We start from the raw sequence: 22,454 nt of genomic DNA, 5'->3' as shown, positions 1-22,454 counted from the left end.
CCACAAATTGAAAGGATCATATACTCAGTTTAGCTAACAAAAAAAATTCTGAGTAAATGGGTTATCTCTAAACCTAATCTAGGACAACTGATTTGGCAATTTCACTGTCTTGTAAATTTAAATGTCCTGTCAAATAAAACAACAGGCTTATATCATTTTTTTTTTCCTGAAATGGGTTTTATTCAACATTGGCCAAATCTTTGGTTTAAAAAAAATTATATATGTTGACTGTAAATTCTTGTTTTTTTTTTTTTTTTTCAGAGTTTTAACTTTCGAAGACTAGAAATGAAACAAACAAGTCATAGTAAAAATTTGAAGTTTGAAGCCAGATTGTTAAAAAAGTTCAATTTGTACTTTGCCCTCCTGGAGGGTTACGTGCCCTATAAAAGGTGTGTTTGGCGTGGAACATTGTTTTTAAAGTTAAAAAAAAAAAAAAAAAAAAGGCATGAGCAACTTATAGCATCCAACCAAATTTTCTCAAAATCTTTGTTGCATGCAAAAAATCATGTTTATTATCAACACCTCAAAAAAAAAAATCAATGAATATATAATTAAAACTCAAATATCATATACTACAGAAAAATAATTATAATATAATTACATAAATAAGTTTGAGAAACATTATATCTTCAATGTATAAACTTATAAGGGTATATTAATTAAAATAATATAAATTAGTTAAGATAATATAAAATAGCAAGAACACGTAATTATGAAGATAAATCTTCGCACACACAAAAAAAAAAAAAAAACTTTAAGATTGCATGAAATCAACTTATTATTAAACCCTAATTCATCAAAATCATCATCTAAGTTTTAAAATCAATCTAAAAACACACACAAAAAAAATCTTATTGGTCTTTAATTGAATTTGAAACTAAAAAAAGCCAACTCAATAAGAAACTACAAAAACAAAGAAAAAACACACAAAATTCAAAGGGGATGTTTGATTTTTGAGTTCTTAGATTTTATAAAGAAAAATGATTTTGGTTGAAAGTGATATTGAAGAGAAATGTGTGATTCATGAATTTTATTAACTTAAAAAGTATAAAATTTTTATGTTTAATTTAGAGAAATATAAAATTATCAAATAATATTTTTTATTATATTATTGGTATGATATGTGAATAATATATAACATTTACAACATGTATACATAAATAACATATCATTTTTGTTGAAGTCAAAGAATTTTGAAATATTTTTTTTATATATTCAATAATGATAATTTTATAATTCTAATTATTATCCTTAAATTGATTGTCTCTACAAAAAAAAAAATAAAATGGATCAACCAACTTAGAGGTTGAAAGGATGGTTAACTTTTCTTTAGGGCTTTTAAGGTTAAATATTGAAATAAATTTTATATGTAATAATATTAGGTAAAAATATTTTATATTTTATTTTAATTTTGTTATGAATAATAATAAAGATTACATTTATAATTTTAAAAATATAATTTTTGTTAAAATTTTATAATTTTAAAAATATAATTTCAACATTTATTATATTTTTTTATCTTAAAAACATAATTTTTATTAAAATTTTAAAATTTTAAAAATATAACTTCAACACCTACTGTATTTTTATCTTAAAAACATAAATTTTATAAAATTTTAAAATTTTAAAAATATAATTTCAATATTTACTATATATATTTTTAAAAAACTTGATCTTTTGTTAAAATTCATATTTAGAACACAGTTCATTAAAAAAAACCAAACGTAAGCCATCTCTCGCTATTACCATCACCAGTTTTGGAAAAACATCTTAAAATTTTTTCTCATTCAGATTTTGACTCTCCCTACGTACCAAGTTTTCTTTCTATTAGCTCTTCGTATTCTGCCTCTTCAATCTCCTTTCTTATACACAACCGAATCTAAAAAAAAAAAAAAAAACACAAAGATAAAAGAAGCAACTGCTTTTGTTTCTTTGTCCTTCCCTCCTGTAAGATCTGTTACAGAAGAAAGTAAGTTTCTTTAACCCAATTCTTAAAATGGGTTTCTTTTTATTTCTTCAAAGATGTAAGAAAATTTTCACTTTTTTGTTTTACAGGGATGAAGCGAATAAGGGATGATATATATTCTGGTTCTCAATATAAACGTCCATTTGGTTCTTCAAGGGCTGAATCGTAAGTTGTTATTCTTTTTCTTTCCTCTGTTTTATAATCTGTTTAAACTTGCTTGCTTTTTGTTTGAGGGTTTCTGTTGTTGTTGTTTTAGATGAAAGTTTGGCTTATTTGGTAATCTGGGTTGTTTTTGTTTTGATTACTGGATGGTTATTGTTGTCAGCTTTAATGGTTTTGTTTGGTGAGGTTTGACAGGGAATTTTGTTGAATTTGCATATGGGTTTGTATTGTTTACCACTTGAATTGAGTGATTTGTTTATGTTTTTGAGTTGCTATGTTTTGCTTGAATCATGTTGGTTTTTATGATTGTGGGATCGTTACTCTTAAGTAGGATTTATCACTTGGTTTTGTAATATGTAGTAAATTTTGCTTCTAATTTAATGGAAACTTTAGGTTCTTTTTAAGAGTAATCATCTGTTGAAAGTAAATAGGTTTAGCTCCAAATTTTAAAGTTTTTGATTAGTGTTTGGAAAATAGTTATGGTTCTGAATTTTTTATTATTTTCTACCTATGAAGCTATGGGCAAAACCAAATGCCGGCTGGAGGTGGAGGCGGAGGCGGAGGCGGAGGTGGAGGAATGGAAGGGGTAGGTGTAGGAGGGGGAGGTATGTCACAGAAACTGACTACAAATGATGCCTTAACGTATCTAAAGGAAGTCAAGGAGATGTTTCAGGATCAAAAGGAGAAGTATGACATGTTCCTTGAAGTCATGAAGGATTTCAAGGCTCAAAGGTATCCTCTTTTCAAATGTATTTTTGTCAATGAACAATAGGTTGTTGCTTTAAATTCCTAAATGTTCAATTCATCTTTCTTCTGCAGGACTGACACAGTTGGTGTCATTGCTCGAGTGAAGGAATTATTTAAAGGGCATAACAACTTGATTTATGGATTTAATACCTTCCTGCCAAAGGGATATGAAATAACCCTTGATGAGGATGAGGCTCCTCCAAAAAAGACTGTTGAATTTGAAGAAGCAATCAGTTTTGTAAACAAAATAAAGGTGAAATCATTGTGCCGTAATCATATGCTTTAGGAATGTTCATGTTTAGCCATCTAATTTATCAATTTTGCTATGCAGAAACGTTTCCAAAGTGATGAGCATGTTTATAAATCATTCTTGGATATCTTGAATATGTACCGGAAGGAGCACAAGGACATAAATGAGGTCTACAGTGAGGTATTATGTTTTTTTTTGGTCAATGCCTGTCTTTTTTGCTCTTTGGAAATCTTAATCTGTTGGAAACTTTATTTTCAGATAACATTACCCATTTTTTGTTTCATGGCATTCAGGTTTCTTCTCTCTTTGAGGACCATCTAGATCTGCTGGAAGAGTTCACTAGGTTTTTACCAGATTCTTCAGCAGCGCCTTTGACACAAGTTCCATATGGTCAAAATTCAACTCAGCGTTATAATGAGAGAAGCTCTGCTACACCCACCTTGCGGCACATACAAATGGACAAGGTAACTGTTCTTTTTCTTTTAATTTTTATTTCTTGTTACTTTCTATTTTTTATGTGTTTGTGATATAAAATAATGATCATCCTTTTTTTAGCAACGACGGAGGGATAGGATTATTACTTCCCATGCGGATCGGGATCTCAGCGTTGATCATCCTGAACTGGATGACAACAAAGCTATGATGAAAATGCAAAAGGAGCAGAGAAAGCGCTTGGAAAAGGACAATAGGGATCAGAGAACTCATGATCTGGATGATCCTGAGCATGACAATGATAGGGATTTTAACTTGCAGCGTTTTCCTGACAAAAAGAGATCTGGAAGGAAGAGCGATGGATTTGCTTATGATGGCAAGGATACTTTAAAAAGTGAGTTCGTCAACCTTTATGGCAGCATTTTGGACAGCTTTTATTTGTTTATGATATGCGTGGTATCACTTTTTTTAACATATTATAGTTATATAGTTTTCTTTATGGTGTCTAGGGTGACATTTTTGTTGTTCTTGTGCTATATATTGCTAATAAAGTAGTCTTAATATATTCTTCTGGATGCTTCTCTCCATCAATTATTAGTGTGGTTTATTGGTGGGAATGAGGTATGTTTATTACAGTGGTTCCAATTTTCAGTGGTGCTAAGGAAGCTGTGTAGGCATATGATATATGTTGCCTATGATTTTGAAGCAATCTTGGCTGGGAAAAACAATACTAGGTTAGCTAGTCTATCATTAGTTTGCATCTTGACGTTAATAGCAAACTCAGCTCTTATATTTTTAAGTGCTCTGCTGGGGTGTTATCATAATGTTGGGAAATGCCACCTATTTGTGAACATGAGGGAAAAATTTTTGGTAGTCCTTTGATTTTGTTTTCCCAAATGATTGTTAATGAGTCTTTTCAGCCAGTCTTTTGAAGTTTTGAAATATTTTGCCTTGCTTGTAATGAGATTGGGGTTCATGCACATTTTATTGTTCTTCATATATTGGCCTTTTAACTTTTAGCTTTTTCTATTCAAATCTCAGGCATGTGCAACCAAGGATTTGTATTCTGTGAGAAAGTTAAGGAGAGGCTATGCAACTCAGATGACTACCAGGCATTCTTAAAATGTCTTAATATTTATAGCAATGGAATAATCAGAAGAAATGATTTGCAAAATTTGGTATGTTGTACACCATCTCTAGCAGTTATCTTTTTAACTTTTCAATCATTCAATCTACTTTATCTTTGTAAAATTATCAAGAAGGATATGTTTCACCTTCTACCTGCTGGTAGTTTAATTATATGTTACCTTACTTTCTGCCTATTTCAGGTGACTGATTTACTTGGCAAGTATCCAGATCTTATGAATGAGTTCAATCAGTTCTTGGAGCGTTGTGAGAATACTGGTAACTGCTGAAGAAGTGTCATTTTTGAGTTGTGTTATTGTGGAAAACCTGAGTGTATATAGAAAAGCTTGTCTATTGAATTATATAAACACCATAGGTTTAAATACAGCTAACAAGAGGGTAAACTAGGAAACTAAATATTCCTAAATCTAATCCCTATAATTAAGGGATCGTCTATCCTGATATTCTGTCCTTAATTTTTGAGATACAAGTTCTCAATTTTAGGGATACAAATATATACAGATTACAATCAGCTACACAGATTACAACCAACTGTAACTAAATGTTTTCCCACACTCCCCCTCAAGTTGGTGAATAGGTGTTTTTCATTCCCAGCTTGGAAATAATTTCCTGAAATGTTGCATTGCTGAGACCTTTAGTCAACACATCTGCAAATTAACCCTTGGTTGATACATATGGTGTGCAAATCAACCCATTGTCTAGTTTCTCTTTTATGAAGTGCCGGTCTACTTCAATGTGTTTTGTTTTGTCATGTTGCACAAGATTGTGTGCAATGCTTCTTACTGACTTGTTGTCACAACAAAGTCTCATTGGTCCATCCCATTTGATTTTCAAGTCTTCTAGGATAATCTTTAACTATAGCAGTTCACAAATTCCTTGAGTTATTGCTCTAAACTCTGCTTCAGCACTTGATCTTGCCACTACATTCTTTTTTTTACTCCTCCAAGTTACAAGATTACCACATAGAAAAGTACAGTAGCTTGAGGTAGATCTTCTATCAGTTACCAAACCCGCATAATCAGCATCTGTATATGCCTCTAGTACTAGCCTCGAATTTTTTTTTGAACAAGATACCTCTCTCAGGTTTAGCCTTCAAATAGTGTAGAGCACGATAGACAACCTATAGGTGCACTTTTTTAGGACTATGCATAAATTGACTTATCACACTCATAGCATATGCTATGTCAGGTCTAGTATGTGATAGGTAAATAAGTCTTCCAACTAATCTCTAATACATCTCTCTATCTACAACACCATCTTCATTAGCTTCTCCAAGTTTATGATTAGGATCTATAGGGGTACTTGCAGGTTTACATGCGAGCTTCCCACTTTCCTTTAAAAGATCCATCACATATTTCTGTTGTGACATGAAAACACCATGCCGTGAGTGAGCTACTTCATTTCCTAGGAAGTACATCAGTCTCCCTAGCTCTTTTATCTCAAATTCTTTGATACCATGTGGAAAAACTGAGAGCATATAGAAAAGCTTGTCTATTGAATTATACAAACACCATAGGTTTAAATACAGCTAACCAGAGTGTAAACTAGGAAACTAAATATTCCTAAATCTGATCCCTATAATTAAGGGATTGTCTATCTTGATATTTAGTCCTTAATTCTAAAGATACAAGTTCTCAATTTTAGGGATACAAATATATACAGATTACAATCAGCTACACGGATTACAACCAGCTGTTACTAAATGTTTTCCCACAGTTATTTTGATTAGTTATCCTTATGGCTGTTTCTAATCAAAATGTCTCCTGTAGATGGTCTCCTGGCTGGTGTTATTAGTAAAAGTACGTAAGCATTAGCCTCCTTATCTTTATCATTCTGTTATAGATTTTCTTATTTTTCTGTAAATTGCAACAACGTATACCTCTTGATTGCAGAGTCACTTAGTGGTGATGGACATAAATCTAGGCCATTGAAGTTAGAGGATAAAGATAGAGAGCAGAAACGTGAAATGGAGGGAGCTAAGGAAAAGGAGAGATGCAGGGAGAAGTATATGGCAAAATCCATACAAGAGCTTGACCTTTCTAACCGCCAGCGTTGTACACCAAGCTATCGTCTTCTGCCTGATGATGTATAAACTTTTGGTCATTTTTTTTCACTTGCAAATTATGCACGATATGGTACTATGTTGATGTTCTTTTGTGTTTGTGTCTCTCAGTACCCAATACATTCAGCAAGTCAGAGATCAGAGCTTGGTGCTCAAGTGCTGAATGATCATTGGGTATCTGTGACCTCAGGAAGTGAGGATTATTCTTTTAAGCACATGCGCAGAAATCAGTATGAAGAAAGTTTGTTCAGATGTGAGGATGATAGGTAAAATTTGCTGGTCTTCCTATATTTCTCCCAGTACTATTTTCTTTTTGTGCAATCAACATAGTAGTTGTTTTTATTTGTCTCTTTTGTAATTTGATTATTCTGTTATTCCCTTTACAATTTTATGTACTGCATGTGGAGGTGGGAATGAGTTTTCAAATGAAAAATCAATGTGCACTGATTATCCCCTTTAGACATAACAGACTTCTTGTTTGATGGTCTTAGATTTGAGCTGGATATGTTGTTAGAATCTGTGAGCTCAACTGCCAAGCGTGCTGAGGACCTGCTAAACAGTATTAATGAAAATAAAATCAATATGGATTCAACAGTTTGTGTAGAAGACCACCTTACTGGTTTGTATTTATTACTAGATTATTGCTTATATGTAACTCTGCTATGTAAGTATTATTCATCTTTTTAACTTTTTGCCTCTTCTTAACCACTTACTGCAGTTCTAAATTTAAGGTGCATTGAGCGACTATATGGTGACCATGGTCTTGATGTAAACGAAATATTACTTAAAAATCCTGCTCTTGCATTACCTGTCATTTTAACTCGCCTGAAGCAGAAGCAAGAAGAGTGGACAAAGCGCCGTGCAGATTTTAACAAGGTTTGGGCTGAAATTTATTCGAAAAACCATTACAAATCACTTGACCACCGCAGCTTCTATTTCAAGCAGCAGGATTCAAAGAACTTGAGTGCAAAATGTATGTGGAATTTCCATATAAGATGCAATATGCAGCATTTTCCTATATTGCAAAATCTGATTGAAATATTGATGGATGATTCTTAACAATTGTTCTATAATATTTTGTCTTTATGAGTATATTTAGAACCCATATGGTGAAACCATTTAACTACATCTTTAATATGCACTTTCCAATGTTGCAATATCTAGCTGAAGGATTGAGGGAATAATTCCATCTGTACCGAGTCTACAAGATTGTTAGATTCTAAAAGTATGGTTGCATGCTATTCTGTAGTCTCTTTAGGATAGGGTGTTCATTTCTGTACTCTTCTATGTTCTTATTAGTTTGCTTGTCTAGTCTCATTGATCCTTTATTTCTAATTGCAGCTTTAGTGGCTGAAATCAAGGAGTTGAAAGAGAACGACCAGAAAGAGGATGATGTTCTCGTGGCTAGTGTTGCTGGTCACAGACAACCCCTAGCTCCACACCTTGAATATGAATATTTGGATGTTGACATAAATGAAGACCTATATAAACTTATAAACTATTCATGTGAAGAGATGTGCTCAACCAAAGAACAGTTAAATAAAGTCATGAGGCTTTGGACCACTTTCTTGGAGCCGATGTTGGGTGTTCCTCCTCGATCTAATGGCAGAGAGGGTACTGATGACGCCGATAAAGCTCAGAATCCTGCTATAAACTGCACTGTATCAAGCATTGCTGCAAGTGATGGAAGTCCTGGAGCTGATGCTACTGTTAATTCTGGGCAACAAAAAGCTGCTAGTGATGGAGATGAGAACAGTTCACCAGAACTAGCTAGTTCTTGCAGAAATAGTTTGACAAAAGGGGAAACTTTAGCCAAAGAAGAACACTCAAGTTATGTCTCCAAGGATGATTCGAAGCTGGAGAAAGAGATCAAATTTGTAGCTGATAAAAGGCCTGGAATTAACATACTTGCAATTGGAATTGGATCCCTTGCTATTGGAGCAGAAAATAATCACAGTAGAAACAATTTTGAAGGGGCACCTGGTGGGTATGCAAAAGAAGTTACATGACAATGATTCCCATAATTTTGTTGTTCATTAACTTAGTTCTTTTTTTATTGCTTTTATTCTTATCATTCTTTTCCTTCCAAAATCATGTTGCAATACTGAGATTAGTTTGAATTTCAAGGCTGTGGTGCAGCAGCATCTACTCCTAGCATTGCTGCTGGTGAGGATCATGAACCTGAAGCTAATGCTGATCTTGTACATTCATCTGAGGTATGGGTTTATGCATATCGACTACTGTTTTCTACTTAGCATGGCTGAAACTGATATCACTAGTTGCTTTTGGTAAGATATAGCAATATTTGGCATTTGGGCATTACTTTGCTTGCTTATTCTTGTCACCTCCTTGTTGAGGTGGAAAAGCAAGGGGGTTCTCTCTTTTATTTTTAGTCGTACTATGCTTATGTAAATCTGCTTGGTACTTCAGGGTGGTGATGTAACAAAACATGCTTTATTAGTAAATGGATTACCTATAGATGGCTCTAATGCTAGTAGATTTCACCAAGAATCTGCCGGCCCCTCCAAAATTGAAAAAGAAGAAGGTGAATTATCACCTAATGGTGATTTTGAGGAGGATAATTTTGTTTCCTATGGTGATACTGGTCTAAAGGCTGAGCCCAAGGCAAAGCTTGGTATTGAAAGCAGACAGTACCTGTCTGGAAATGGAAAGGAGTTGCATTGTGAGGATGCTGGAGGAGAAAACGATGCAGATGCTGATGATGAGGATAGTGAAAACGCCTCAGAGGCTGGTGATGATGCATCGGGCAGTGAGTCTGCAGGTGATTTATGTTCCCATGAAGAGCATGAAGGGGAGGAAGAGGTAGAGCATGATGAAGTTGATGGTAAGGCTGAGAGTGAAGGTGAAGCTGAAGGGATGACTGATACACATTTTGTGGGAGGAGATGGCACGTCCTTGTCATTTTCAGAACGTTTTCTTTTTACTGTGAAGCCTCTTGCAAAGTATGCGCCTGCAGTTTTACCCGAAGAAGATAGAAAGAGTTATTGGGTTTTTTATGCAAATGATGATTTCTATGTTCTTTTCAGACTTCATCAAGTATGTATGATTTCTAATGCCTTTTAGTTATTTTTTCTAATTTTCCTTTCTACATTTAATAAGTATTTTTCTATCTTTGGATTTTCCTTTAGATCCTATATGAAAGAATACTGTCAGCGAAAACAAATTCAACAGGTGCTGAAATAAAGTGGAAAAGTTCAAAAGACGCTACTTCTTCAGATTTATATGCCAGGTGATTTGCATTTCAATTTTAGTTCTGAACAATATGAAGGGTCTGATGCAGTCTAATTTGGAAAACTTCATCTGTGCGGTCACAGATTTATGAGTGCACTGTATGGTCTGCTTGATGGGTCTTCTGATAATGCAAAGTTTGAGGATGAATGTCGAGCTATAATAGGAAATCAGTCATATGTGTTATTCACATTGGACAAGTTAATATATAAATTGGTTAAGCAGGTATGCTTTCTTTGATGGTCTTTGATAATTTCTTCTTCATTTTTCCTGAAACTGTTATGAATTATAGATTTCATTGCAGCTTCAAGCTGTTGCAACAGATGAGATGGATAATAAGCTTCTTCAATTGTTTGAGTATGAAAAGGCCCGGAAACATGGGAAGACAGTGGATTCAGTGTATTATGAGAATGCACGTGTCCTTCTTCATGAGGAAAATATATATCGATTGAAATGTGTAATTCCTCTACTACTACCAATTCTAAAAAAAAAAAATAAAATAACAGAAGGGAACAGAATAAGGCATATGAATGCCCTACTATTTTTCTGTCTCTTTATATGTAGTTTACATGTATAAATTTTTTATTTTGGGTCCTTTATTGCAGTCATCTTTGCCATCTCATTTGTCTGTTCAGCTGATGGATAATGTCATTGAAAAGCCCGAGGCATTTGCTGTTTCCATGGAACCAAATTTTTCGGCTTTTTTGCACAATGATTTTCTATCAGTCTTTCCCGGCAAAAAGGAGCCACATGGCATTACTCTAAACAGGTAATAACTGATAAAATTAGCATTAATCAGGTTTCATAGTTCTGTAATTAATTTTCATCTGGTGTTATAATAAAACGTAGCTAAGTGCTAAGTTTCGCCAGCATCTCATGTGTTAGTATTGATGATTTTAGCAAAAGAAAGATTTGAAATATGCCCTTAAATAGCTAGCCTAATCTGTTTTTCTTGACTGATATTTGCAGAAACAAGAACAAGTATGCGAGTCTAGATGAATTTGCTGCTACTTGCATGGCCATGGAAGGTGTTGAACTGGTTAATGGTTTAGAGAACAAGATAGCTTGCAACTCATACAAGGTATCTTGCTGTTATTGACATCTTGTTTAATCTTCTCCTTTCTTTCATGACCTGTTATGGACCATGGAGGAGAAATCACTTTTGTACGTAATGTTTGCCCCGTGTCTTTTTTCACTACAGATTTCTTACGTGTTGGACACCGAAGATTTCTTCTATCGTAGGAGAAGAAGAAATACATCAAAACGCAGATCTTCATACAATAATCAGGCAAGAGTACAACGGTTCCATAGATTTTTATCCGCTTATCAATAATTTAGCATTCTTTCTCTCAGACGCGCAAAAGGTGAATACAGCATTGCAATCTTTAAATCTTCACAGCCGCTTAATTTACTTTTGTTTTTTGTGGTAGATGGCTGAACCCTCATGCTTTTGATGTAGAAACCCTCTGTGCAACCAAACCCTGAAAGGCTTTTGAATTCGGAGGCATGTTTCTTGGCTGTTCTTAGTTGATGCTAGTTGGCCATACTAATATTGAAGAAATGTAGCATATTGGAAGATCGTACTAGGCAGAATCCGAGCCATTATTGTGTAAATAGGGTTGCATGATATTTGTAAAGAAGAAGAAAAGAAGTTTGATTGTTGTCCTGTTTATTAGATTTTTCATTTTCCCCACACTTTTCCCAGTTTCTGCTTCCAATGAGCACATCTTAGTTCACGGTGGACTAAGTGGAGTAAGAACAGAAGAGAGAATGAAAGAAAATAATTTTGAAATAGGGGTTGAAGTAAATGAAAAAGTTCCCTCTCTTTCTCTCACTCCCTGAATTATTTATCAACCATTTGACAAAATTGGCTTCATAAAAATATAAGAAATATAAATTTTATAAATTTTAAAATTTTTATAAAAATTGGTTTCATAAAAATATAAAAAATATAAATTTTATTTTAATATAATGGAATTATGTATAATAATTTTCGAATTTTATTCGGATTTAACAGAAAAAAGATGTGACATGGATAACCACGAAAATTATGCCAGCAAAAGTGAATAGATATACGGGTAATCTGGTCCGATCCTAGGGGCTTTTTTGGTCCAAGCTTTATAAAGTGATAATATAGAGGCAATGAGGCCTAATCTTTGGGCCATTTTAAGGCCTGAGCCTGTTAGGGTGGTGAGAGAAATGTGAAACCTGGCCCATATACGTGGCATTCTCGACCTATATTTTAAACTTAGCCCCAAGACTAATTGAACGGTGAGAGATTTGTGGAATCTGGACCATCCACGTGGTGAATTTAAGAGCCCGTTTACTTTCTCACACCATTCAATATGGCCAGCGCCAAATCAAATAGAGAATGCTTCTAAATACATCTTAAGAATTTTGCTCGATCAAACTTTTTAAATACAAAATTAACCTTGAGTATTAATAAAATAAATAATATTTTTGCTTTACATTATTAAGCATTCTTCTTCTTTATGGCATGCTAGAGATTAAGACATTTAAATTATCAATATATGACTCATATGATTAAGCATGATTATATAACATATCAAAAAAATTATGACATTAAATGTGAAATCTATGTCAAAGCAAAAATAGCTAACAAACTTTTCCTAAAGTTGAAAAAAATACAAAATTGTTAGAACTCGTATATTATGATATTTGTAGATGATAGTTCTTGTTATGCTTTTAAGTATCCAATGAGAATAAATGACGAAGCTTTTAATAAATTTAAATAACATAAATCAGTTGTTGAAAATCAAAAGGAAAAGAAAATTAAAATTCTTCGAACTAATAAGGGTGTTGAGGTTATATTTTGAATTCATTATCTAATCACTTATATGACCTATATAGAAATATGAAAAATGTCAAAAGAGATATGGATTGCACTTGAACATAAATACATGAACAAAAAGAGAGGTACGGATAAGTTTTTGGCCTTGAAATACTTTGAATTTTCAATAATTGATGACAAACCAATCTGGACCAAGTGTACAAGTTGCAAATTTTGGTTTCTAAGTTAATTGAGGTAGAAATTAAAGTTCTTGATTCACTTCAAGTTGGAGCTGTTTTGTCAAAACTTCATCTTTCTTGAAACAGATATAAGAAGAAAGTTCTACTTTCAATAGATACTTTCACTATTGAAGAATTACAAACTCATATACAGATTGAAGTGAAAATTTGTGCAAGAGATGCACACTTTCTTAAAAGTTCCAATGTGAACTACATGAGTAGAGAAAATTATGAAAAAACTCAACAAGTCTTCTGGAAAGATTCAAAACAATTTTAAAGTCAAGGAGAATGGATTCAAGAAATCAAAATCTAACTGGAATAAAATGCATTTCCATTACAAAAAGAAAGGAAATGACATTTAATTAAAGATTAAAGATTTAAAAATATTGAAATTAATGTTGGTTCTAGTTCTGAAAACAAGGCAAATTTGGTTGAGTAAGAAATTAATGAACTCGTTGCAATAGTAATCGTAATGCAAATTGGAAAGATTTTCAAATAAGTCATCTGATTGGTAGTTAGATTTCGGTGTAACAATTCATGTTTGTAGCAACATAGAGCAATTCAAGACTTACAAAAAATGCAAGAGACCAAAAAACATCCTTATGAAAAATCATGTTCCTGCCAAAATGATTGGAAAATGAACTACAGAATTGAAATTCACCTCAGGACAGAAACTCAAGATAGAAACTCAAGATAGAAACTAACTTTACTTAGTGTTTTTCATGTTCCTAAGATTAGAAAAAACTTTTGTATTTGTAAATCTATTATGTAAGAAAGGCTTTGAGATTGTACTAGAGTCTGATAAAGTTGTAATGTTCGAAAATGAAATATTCATTGGAAAAATGATATTCCAATGATGGTATGTTCAAATAAAGTATTAATGATATAAATAGTGTTTCTACTTTGTATTATTAGGCATTCTTCTTCTTTATGGCGTGCAAGAGATTAGGACAATTAAATTATTAATACATGAATCATATGACTAAGCATGGTTATATAACATAGCAAAAAAGTTATGACATTAAAAATATGAAATTTGTGTCAAAGCAAAAATGGCTAAGAAACTTTTTTCCTAAAGTTGAAAGATCTATACAAAATTGTTAGAACTCGTACATTATGATATTTGTAGATGATAGTTCTCATTATACTTTTGTGTATCCAATGAGAACAAAAGATGAAGCTTTATAAAAAAACATAATCAATTGTTGAAAATCAAACAGAGAGGAAAATCAAAATTCTTCTACTGATAGGGGTGTTGAGGTTATATTTTGGATTTACTAATTTGGTCGTCTACATGACTTATACAGAAATATGAAAACACTAAAAGATTCTCTGGACTGTTTTTGAACACAAATACATGAATGAAAAGAAAAGTACTGATAAGTTTCTAGCATTGAAATACTTTGAATTTTCAGTAATTGATGGCAAACCAATTATGGACCAAGTGCACAAGTTACAAATTTTGGTTTCTAAGTTAAGTGAGCTAGAAATTAAGGTTTCTGATTCACTTCAAGTTGGAGCTATTTTGTCAAAACTTTTTCCTTCTACTTTCGCTATTGAAGAATTTCAGACTCACATATAAATTGAAGCAAAAAATTGTGCAAGAGATGCACTCTTTCTTGGAGGTTCCAATGTGAACAACATGAGTGGATAAAATTTTGAAAAAGCTCACAAGTCTTTTAGAAAGATTCAAAATAATTTTAAAGATGAAGAGAATGGATTCAAAAAATCCAAATCTAATAGGAATAAAATATGTTTCCATTATAGAAAGAAAGAAAAGGATATTTGATTAAAGATTGCAGATTTTAAAATGTTAGAATTAGGATTAGTTCTAGTTCTGAAAACAAGGCAAATATGGTTGAACAAGAAATTAATGAACTCATTGCAATGGTGACCGACATGCAAATTGAAATGATCTTCGAATAAGTCATCTAATTGGTGGCTAGATTTTGGTGCAACAATTCATCTTTACAACAACAAAAAGTAGTTCAAGACTTATAAAGAATATAAGAGATCAAAAAACGTCCTTATAGGAAATCATGTTCCTGCCAAAGTGATTGAAAAAGGAACAACATAATTGAAATTTGTCTCAAGACAGAAACTAACTTTACTTAATATTTTTCATGTTCTTGAGATTACAAAAAACCTTCGTGTCTGCAAATCTATTATGTAAGAAAGGCTTTGAGATTGTACTAGAGTATGATAAAGTTGTAGTATTTGAAAATGGTGTGTTCATTAGAAAAGGATATTCCAATGATGGTATGTTCAAATCAAGTATTGATGAAATAAATAATGTTTCTACTTTGTATTGTTAGGCATTCTTCTTCTTTATGGTGAGCAAGAAATTATGACATTTAAATTATCAATACATGAATCATATGACTAAGCATGGTTATATAACATAGCAAAAAAATCGTGACATTAAAAATGTAAAATCTGTGTCAAAGCAAAAATGGCTAAAAAACATTTTCTTAAAGTTGAATGATCTACACAAACTTATTAAAACTCATACGTTTTGATATCTGTAGATGATAGTTCTTGTTATACTTTTATGTACCTAATGAGAACAAAAGATGAAACTTTCGATAAATTCAAAGAACATAAATCAATTATTGAAAATTAAATAGAGAGAAAACTTAAAATTCTTCAAACTGATAGGGGTGTCGAGGTTATATTTTGAATTCACTTATCTGGTCCTCTATATGACCTAGACAGAAATATAAAAATGCCAAAAGATTCAATGGACTACTCTTGAATACAAATATATGAATAAAAAGAAAGGTACCGATAAGTTTCTTGCATTAAAATACTTTGAATTTTTAATAACTGATTACAAACCAATCATAGACCCAGTGCATGAGTTGTAAATTCTGGTTTCTAAGTTAAGTGAGCTATAAATTGAGGTTCTTGATTCACTTTAAGTTGGAGCCATTTTGTCAAAACTTTTTTCTTTCTACTTTCGCTATTGAAGAATTCTAGACTTACATACAAATTGAAGGGAAAAATCGTGCAAAAGATGCACTCTTTCTTGGAGGCTCCAATGTAAACTATATGAGTGGATAAAATTTTGGAAAAGCTCACAAGTTTTCTAGAAAGATTCAAAATAATTTTAAAGTCAAGGATAATGGATTCAAAAAATCCAAATCTAACAAAAATAAAATGCATTTCCATTGCGGAAAGAAAGAAAAAGACATTTGATTAAAGATTGCAGATTTTAAAATTTTAGAATTAAGATCGGTTCTAATTTTGAAAACAAGACAAATCTGGTTAAGTAGGAAATTAATGAACTCATTACAATGGTAACCGACATACAAATTGAAATGATCATCGAATAAGTCATCTGATTGGTAGCTAAATTCCGATACAATAATTTATGTTTACACAACAAAGAGCAGTTCAAGACTTATGAAAAATGCAAGAGACTAGAAAACATCCTTATGAGAAATTATGTTCCCGCCAAAGTGATTGGAAAAGAAACAGTAGAATTTAAATTTGCCTCAGGATAGAAACTAACTTTACTTAATGTTTTTCATGTTCTTGAGATTAGAAAGAACTTTTATGTCTGTAAATCTATTATGTAAGAAAGGCTTTGAGATTTTTCTAAAGTTTAATAAAGTTGCATTGTCCGAAAATGGCGTATTCATTGAAAAAAAATATTCCAATGATGGTATGTTCAAACTAAGTATTAACGAAATAAATAGTATTTCTGCTTTGTATTGTTAAGCATTTTTCTTTTTTTATGGCATGCAAGAGATTAGGATATTTAAATTATCAATACATGAATCATATGATTAAACATGGTTATCTAACATAGCAGAAAAGTCATGATATTAAAAATGTGAAATCTGTGTCAGAGCAAAAATGGTTAAGAAACATTTTCCTAAAGTTGAAAGATCTATACAGAATTGTTAAAACTTATACATTATGATATTTATAGATGATAGTTCTCGTTATACTTTTGTGTATCTAATAAGAACAAAAAATAAACCTTTTGATAATTTTAAAGAACATAAATCAGTTGCTGAAAATCAAATAGAGAGGAAAATAAAAAATTTTTGAACTGATATATGACCTATACAAAAATATGAAAATGCCAAAAGATTCTCTAGATTGCTCTTGAACACAAATACATGAACAAAAAAAAAAGGTACTGACAAGTTTTTTGCCTTGAAATACTTTGAATTTTCAATAATTGATGACAAACCAATCATGGATCAAGTGCACAAATTGTAAATTCTGGTTTCTAAGTAAATGAGCTAAAAATTGAGGTTCATGATTCATTTTAAGTTGAAGCTATTTTGTCAAAACTTTTCTCCTTCTACTTTCGCTATTGAAGAATTTTAAACTCATATACAGATTGAAGTGAAAAATTGTGTAAGAGATGCACTCTTTCTTTGAGGTTCCAATGTGAACTACATGAGTGGACAAAATTCTAAAAAAGCTCACAAGTCTTCTGGAAAGTTTGAAAACAATTTTAAAGTTGAGGAGAATCGATTCAAGAAATCCAAATCTAACAAGAATAAAATGTGTTTCCATTGTGAAAAAATAGGAAAAGGATATTTGATTAAAGATTGTAGATTTTAAAATGTTGAAATTAAGATTGGTTTTAGTTCTAAAAACAAGAAAAATCTGATTGAGTAAGAAATTAATGAACTCGTTGCAATGGTGACTGACATGCAAATTGGAATTAGAGGTGTAAATGATACATTAGTACTCGTAAGCTACTTAGATTCGATTTGATTAAAACTCGAATTCGATTAGATAATTATCGAGCCGAGCTCGAGCTCGAGTAGTTCGATTTATCAAACGATCCGAATTCAAGTATATTAATACCTGGCTCGAATAGCTCGCGAGCCTAATCGAGCTTTTCTATTATATATATTTTTTATCATTTTATTTATAAAATTACTATTTTACCCTTAACCTAAAAAACCCTAAAATTTTATCTTATTCTTTCCCTCTTTCTCCCTGTTTCTCTCATCTTATCGAAAAACCCTTACAGCACCTTTCCTCTTGAGTCCCACTTTCTTTCAATATTTTGAAGCTAACTTAGACCAAAGCCAACTCAAATCCAAGATAAATCAAAGTTGGAGCAAGCTACTGCATGCTACCTTCGTGCCTTTTTGCATGCTGTCTGTGTGCTACTTTCGTGCCTTTTTGTGTGCTATCTCTGTTCTATCTTCATGCCTTTCTGCATGCTATGCCTTTCTGCCTGCTGTCTTTGTTCTGTTCATGCTTTTCTATATGCTATGCCTTTTTTTTACTGTCTTTGTTCTGTTCTGCCTTCATGCCTCTGTCTATTACCTCTGTTCTGTCTTCGTGACTTTCTGTATGCTGTCTCTATATTACTAGTCTGAAAGTAATTGAAATTAGGCCAAGACTTGCATAGTAAGTTTTATCAGCAGAAAAACTTTTGGATGGTTCATATTATTTAAAAAAAAAAAGGTCGTTGGCTCTATTTTTTTAATCATATTCATAATTTAAGCTTTGATGTAGTTCATTACTGGGTTCTTAGGGACTGTTTGATGAGAACACTTTTTTTTATGTATATTATATTTGTTAGAATATGACCTGACACTTATTTCTATAGGCTTGAGGTAAATGTTATATAAACAATAAATAGGCAAGTATAATTGTAAAAATTAATATGAAATATTCATTTTAATTATTCTAGTAAAAAAATTCTCTCTTTTAAATTTTTTCTTGCCAAATCTTCCCTAAAATTTAGGACTGTTAAAATTAGTGAACAATGTTAATAATTATTCCTTAGATAAAAAAAATTAAAGAATCTATTTAAACTTTAAAGTGTAAAATAAGAAATAGATTTTAGGAGTTTGTAAAGTAAGTATAAATAAATTGATTTTGAAAATTCAAATTATTATCGAAGTAGGTAATCTTAAATTTATTAAAATTCCTACAATATTGGTATATTTTCGCAAAGAATAAAATTTAATCCAAATTAACTCTTTATATAATATATATATATATAGATAACTCTATGAAGTAGTAATCAATTAAAATAATAAAAAGTAAAAAAGTTAGAAAATTCTTCAATATAGTTTCAAGTACTTTGAGAAAATATTCTGATTACAACAAAACAAAATACATCAACCTAGCTAGCTCTAAATAGGGAGGTTCATCTTTGCATTTTATAGTCAGAGAGTCTTATTAGCATCTTGGTCAACTAAAATTTTATTTTATTTTATTTTATTATAAAAGAAGTTATAATCAAGAGATAATAAAAAGGTTTAGAGGTGTTATCTAATTAGAATTTAATCTCAGATTTATTCATTTTTTAAGCATATATATGTTTTCGTTTTATATATGAAAAATTTTGATCATTTAGAAATTTATATATGTTAATAAAAAGTGTTATGGCGTTGGAGATTTTAGTTACTACATGTGAAGAATGAATTTAGATTTTATTTATTTATATAGTTTTGCATTCTAGATATATGAAGAAGCAAAAATTGATCAATTGTTTTAGTTACTGCATGTGTAGAATCAATTTAAATTTTATTTATTTACATAGTTATTGCCACCCCATCGCATTTTAGTCTTTGATCAATTGTCATATCTGGTAAAGACTATGTATATTGATTGTAATTCTCATATATGGTTATCATTTACAGCTAAATTTCATACTCTTCCAATAACTTGTTTCTCACAACTTGTTTGGCATGTTTATCGTAAAAGAATTTATTGCACATATTTCTAACAACTTGTTTGGCATTATTGTTTGATCCCAAAATTGAATTATTATTTTGATTTGTCTTTTTTTTTTTGTTATAGAGAACTAAACATGTCATCAACCACACCATATATCTCTTCTATATCAGTTCAACTGATAACAAATTCTTTTGCTAGCCAAATTATGTCAGATGATGGTAATAATTTAATGAATGAAGCTTTAAATGCCACTGATGGTAATACAGATAAAACACTAGTCACCGATGCCAATGATAGAGAATGTGATGATGCTGACCTTGAAGAGTGTGAAGAAGGTAATACAAAAAAGAAGCAAAAGACAACTATTGTTTGGTTAGAGTTCAAAGAAGTCACTCTTGCTGATGGTTCTAAAAAAAAATGTGTCTATTACAAGAAGAAGCTAGCAATAAATGTAAGCAAAAGTACAACTCAATTTAAAAGGCACTTGATAACTTGTGTTAAACGAAAAATTTTTCAAAATCAATAACAAATGATCAACTTTCAGCCAGTAGACACATGTGGTAATGTGCAGATACTACCTGCTCTCATATATGGCAAGTTTGATATGGTAAAGATGAGAAAGGCAGCTGCACATTTTTCAAGCAATGACGTGGTGATTAGAATTCTTAAAGACACTTTCTCAAGAAATAGAAGGTTATTTTGTGAAGAAAAATTATTTCGTGTTCGGTATTATGCATACATATTAAATCTCATGGTTCAAGATGACCTTTCTGAGATTAAGAATGTGATTGGTGATGTTCGTAAAAATGTCAATTTTGTTAATTAGAATGAGGCAAAACTTAACTCATTTTTTGACATAGTACAGCAGTTACAGTTACCCGATAAGAAACTTATTCTCGATTGTAAAACACATTAAAATTTAACATTTGAGATGTTATCGACTGTAATTAAATTCAAAAAAGTATTTTCAACACTCAAAGAATGAGAATATCATTACGAGTGTTGTCCAAGTCATGAAGATAGGGAAAAGGTGAAAAAAGTTTGTGAGATTTTAGAAGTTTTTAATTCAGCCACTAAAATCATCTTTGAAAGTGATTATCCAACTTCAAACGTATTTCTAAATGAAGTTTATCGTGTGAAAGTGTTGTTGGATAAAAGGATGAATGATGAAAATGAATTTATTCAAGGAATGGTTCGCAAGATGAAGAGTAAATTTGATAAGTATTGGGGAGAATGTAATTTGTTAATGGCTATAGTAGCTATCTTGGATCTAAGGTACAAAATAAGGGTGATTGAGTTTTACTTTCCTTAAATGTACCCTGATAGAGAAGCAAGAGAAAATATTGCTAGAGTTCGAGATGTTCTTTATGAGATTTATGAGGAATATGCTCGCAAGTATCAATTTGGCAATGAGCATAGTGCTGAAACTCAAGTGAATGATAGTGGTATTGTGGTATGAATATAGAAACTTTTTTTTCTGGTTTGTCTAAATTTGTAAATTATGTAAAATCAGTTAAAACTGCTCAACCACAACAATCTGATCTAGATGTCTACCTAGCTGAATATTATTTTATCTGTGAAGGAGATTCCACTAAGTTTAATGCTTTGGAATAGTGGAAAGCGAGCACTTTGAAGTATCATATTTTATCCAAGATAGCTCGAGATATACTTGCTATTCTTATTACTACAGTGGCTTCAGAAGCTACCTTTAGTGCAAGAGGTAGAGTTATTGATACTTATCATGCTTTTTTAGCTTCTGACACAGTGCAAGCATTACTTTGTGGAGGAGATTGGTATCAGAATCTTCATGAAGTAAAGAAGAAGAACAAAGTGAGTTTTTTATTATTATTATTTTGTATTGGGTGACTATCATTGCTTTAATCTAATTTTTTACTATTATTTTCTTTTACTTTATCCATATAGAAAGAGAAAAAATCAATTGAGATTGCACTCTAAATCCCCTAAAGTGAGGATATCAAATGTCTTCTATACAGGTATGAAGTATTATTAAATACCTTTAATTTGTTACAACATTACAAAAGAAAAGTAGGTGGTAGCTAGTCTAGATTGAGCTTTTTGCATTATAGTTTACGAACCATAGGTTAACTAATGATAAAAATTCATGTTAAAGCAATTGACAAGACACTGTCTATAGTTTTCTACTTTGATTATAGGGCAATTGACAAGATACAATCCATGTTGATGCTAATGTTAAAAATTTTAAGTTATTATAAGGTGATAGTTGGCATGAATTTAGAACACATTATTGGTAAAATGAATATTAATATACAATGATGTTGATCATCGACTATTTGGAAAAAAGTCAGTAGAATAGTATCCATCAAGCGTGGCATGAACCTGAAACAGAATAATGATACTATTTCACAGTTCACATATGAACTATGGTGTTCACAAAAATATAAATATAAATATATATACACACACAAACTTTTAGACAAAAATATTTTTAGAACTTGATGAAGCCAACAGATTTGTTCACGAGTTCTCAACAAAAGCTAGAGCCTTAAAAGTTGAAATGTTACAAATAGATGAAAGATTCTGGTTAGGGTGATTGGTGGGTTATTTGGTTCACCTCTCTTTCAGCTGAATGATGATTTGGTGATGTCTTGCTTTTACATTGCATGCTTTTGCATACGTATGGAGATACCTTTTACATTCACCAGTAGAAAGAATCTATTCATAACTGCCCCCCATTGTTTTAATTCATAGAAAGATCTAGT

At 31.5% G+C, this 22,454-nt stretch overlaps 1 protein-coding gene across 9 annotated transcripts; it reads left to right on the top strand.

Moving 5' to 3' along the window:
• Positions 1 to 1,732: 1,732 nt before the first annotated feature.
• LOC111299594 (paired amphipathic helix protein Sin3-like 2) lies at positions 1,733 to 11,707 on the top strand. 9 transcript variants are annotated; one of them, XM_022894871.2, is made up of 24 exons: positions 1,733 to 1,969; positions 2,056 to 2,131; positions 2,645 to 2,860; positions 2,948 to 3,128; positions 3,207 to 3,305; positions 3,419 to 3,589; positions 3,681 to 3,951; positions 4,599 to 4,735; positions 4,886 to 4,961; positions 6,473 to 6,502; positions 6,596 to 6,789; positions 6,877 to 7,031; positions 7,257 to 7,384; positions 7,484 to 7,738; positions 8,107 to 8,748; positions 8,893 to 8,981; positions 9,196 to 9,822; positions 9,915 to 10,015; positions 10,101 to 10,239; positions 10,319 to 10,471; positions 10,620 to 10,783; positions 10,984 to 11,095; positions 11,216 to 11,302; positions 11,474 to 11,707. In XM_022894871.2, exons 2-24 carry the CDS (start codon positions 2,058 to 2,060, stop codon positions 11,543 to 11,545), a joined length of 4,173 nt encoding a protein of 1,390 aa, XP_022750606.1. In that variant the 5' UTR covers positions 1,733 to 1,969; positions 2,056 to 2,057; the 3' UTR covers positions 11,546 to 11,707. The 9 variants fall into 9 exon arrangements, with proteins under 9 accessions (XP_022750606.1, XP_022750609.1, XP_022750608.1 ...); XM_022894874.2 differs by having other exon boundaries at positions 11,445 to 11,707; XM_022894873.2 differs by having other exon boundaries at positions 1,760 to 1,969; positions 11,216 to 11,378.
• The last annotated feature ends 10,747 nt before the right edge of the window (positions 11,708 to 22,454 follow it).

The sequence above is a fragment of the Durio zibethinus genome, chromosome 18 (assembly GCF_047325235.1).
Source record: "Durio zibethinus cultivar Kanyao isolate XHJ-2024 chromosome 18, ASM4732523v1, whole genome shotgun sequence".
Classification (NCBI taxonomy): Eukaryota; Viridiplantae; Streptophyta; class Magnoliopsida; order Malvales; family Malvaceae; genus Durio; species Durio zibethinus.
The sequence above is the reverse complement of the archived record's forward strand: the minus strand, read 5'-3'. Positions and strand labels throughout refer to the sequence as shown.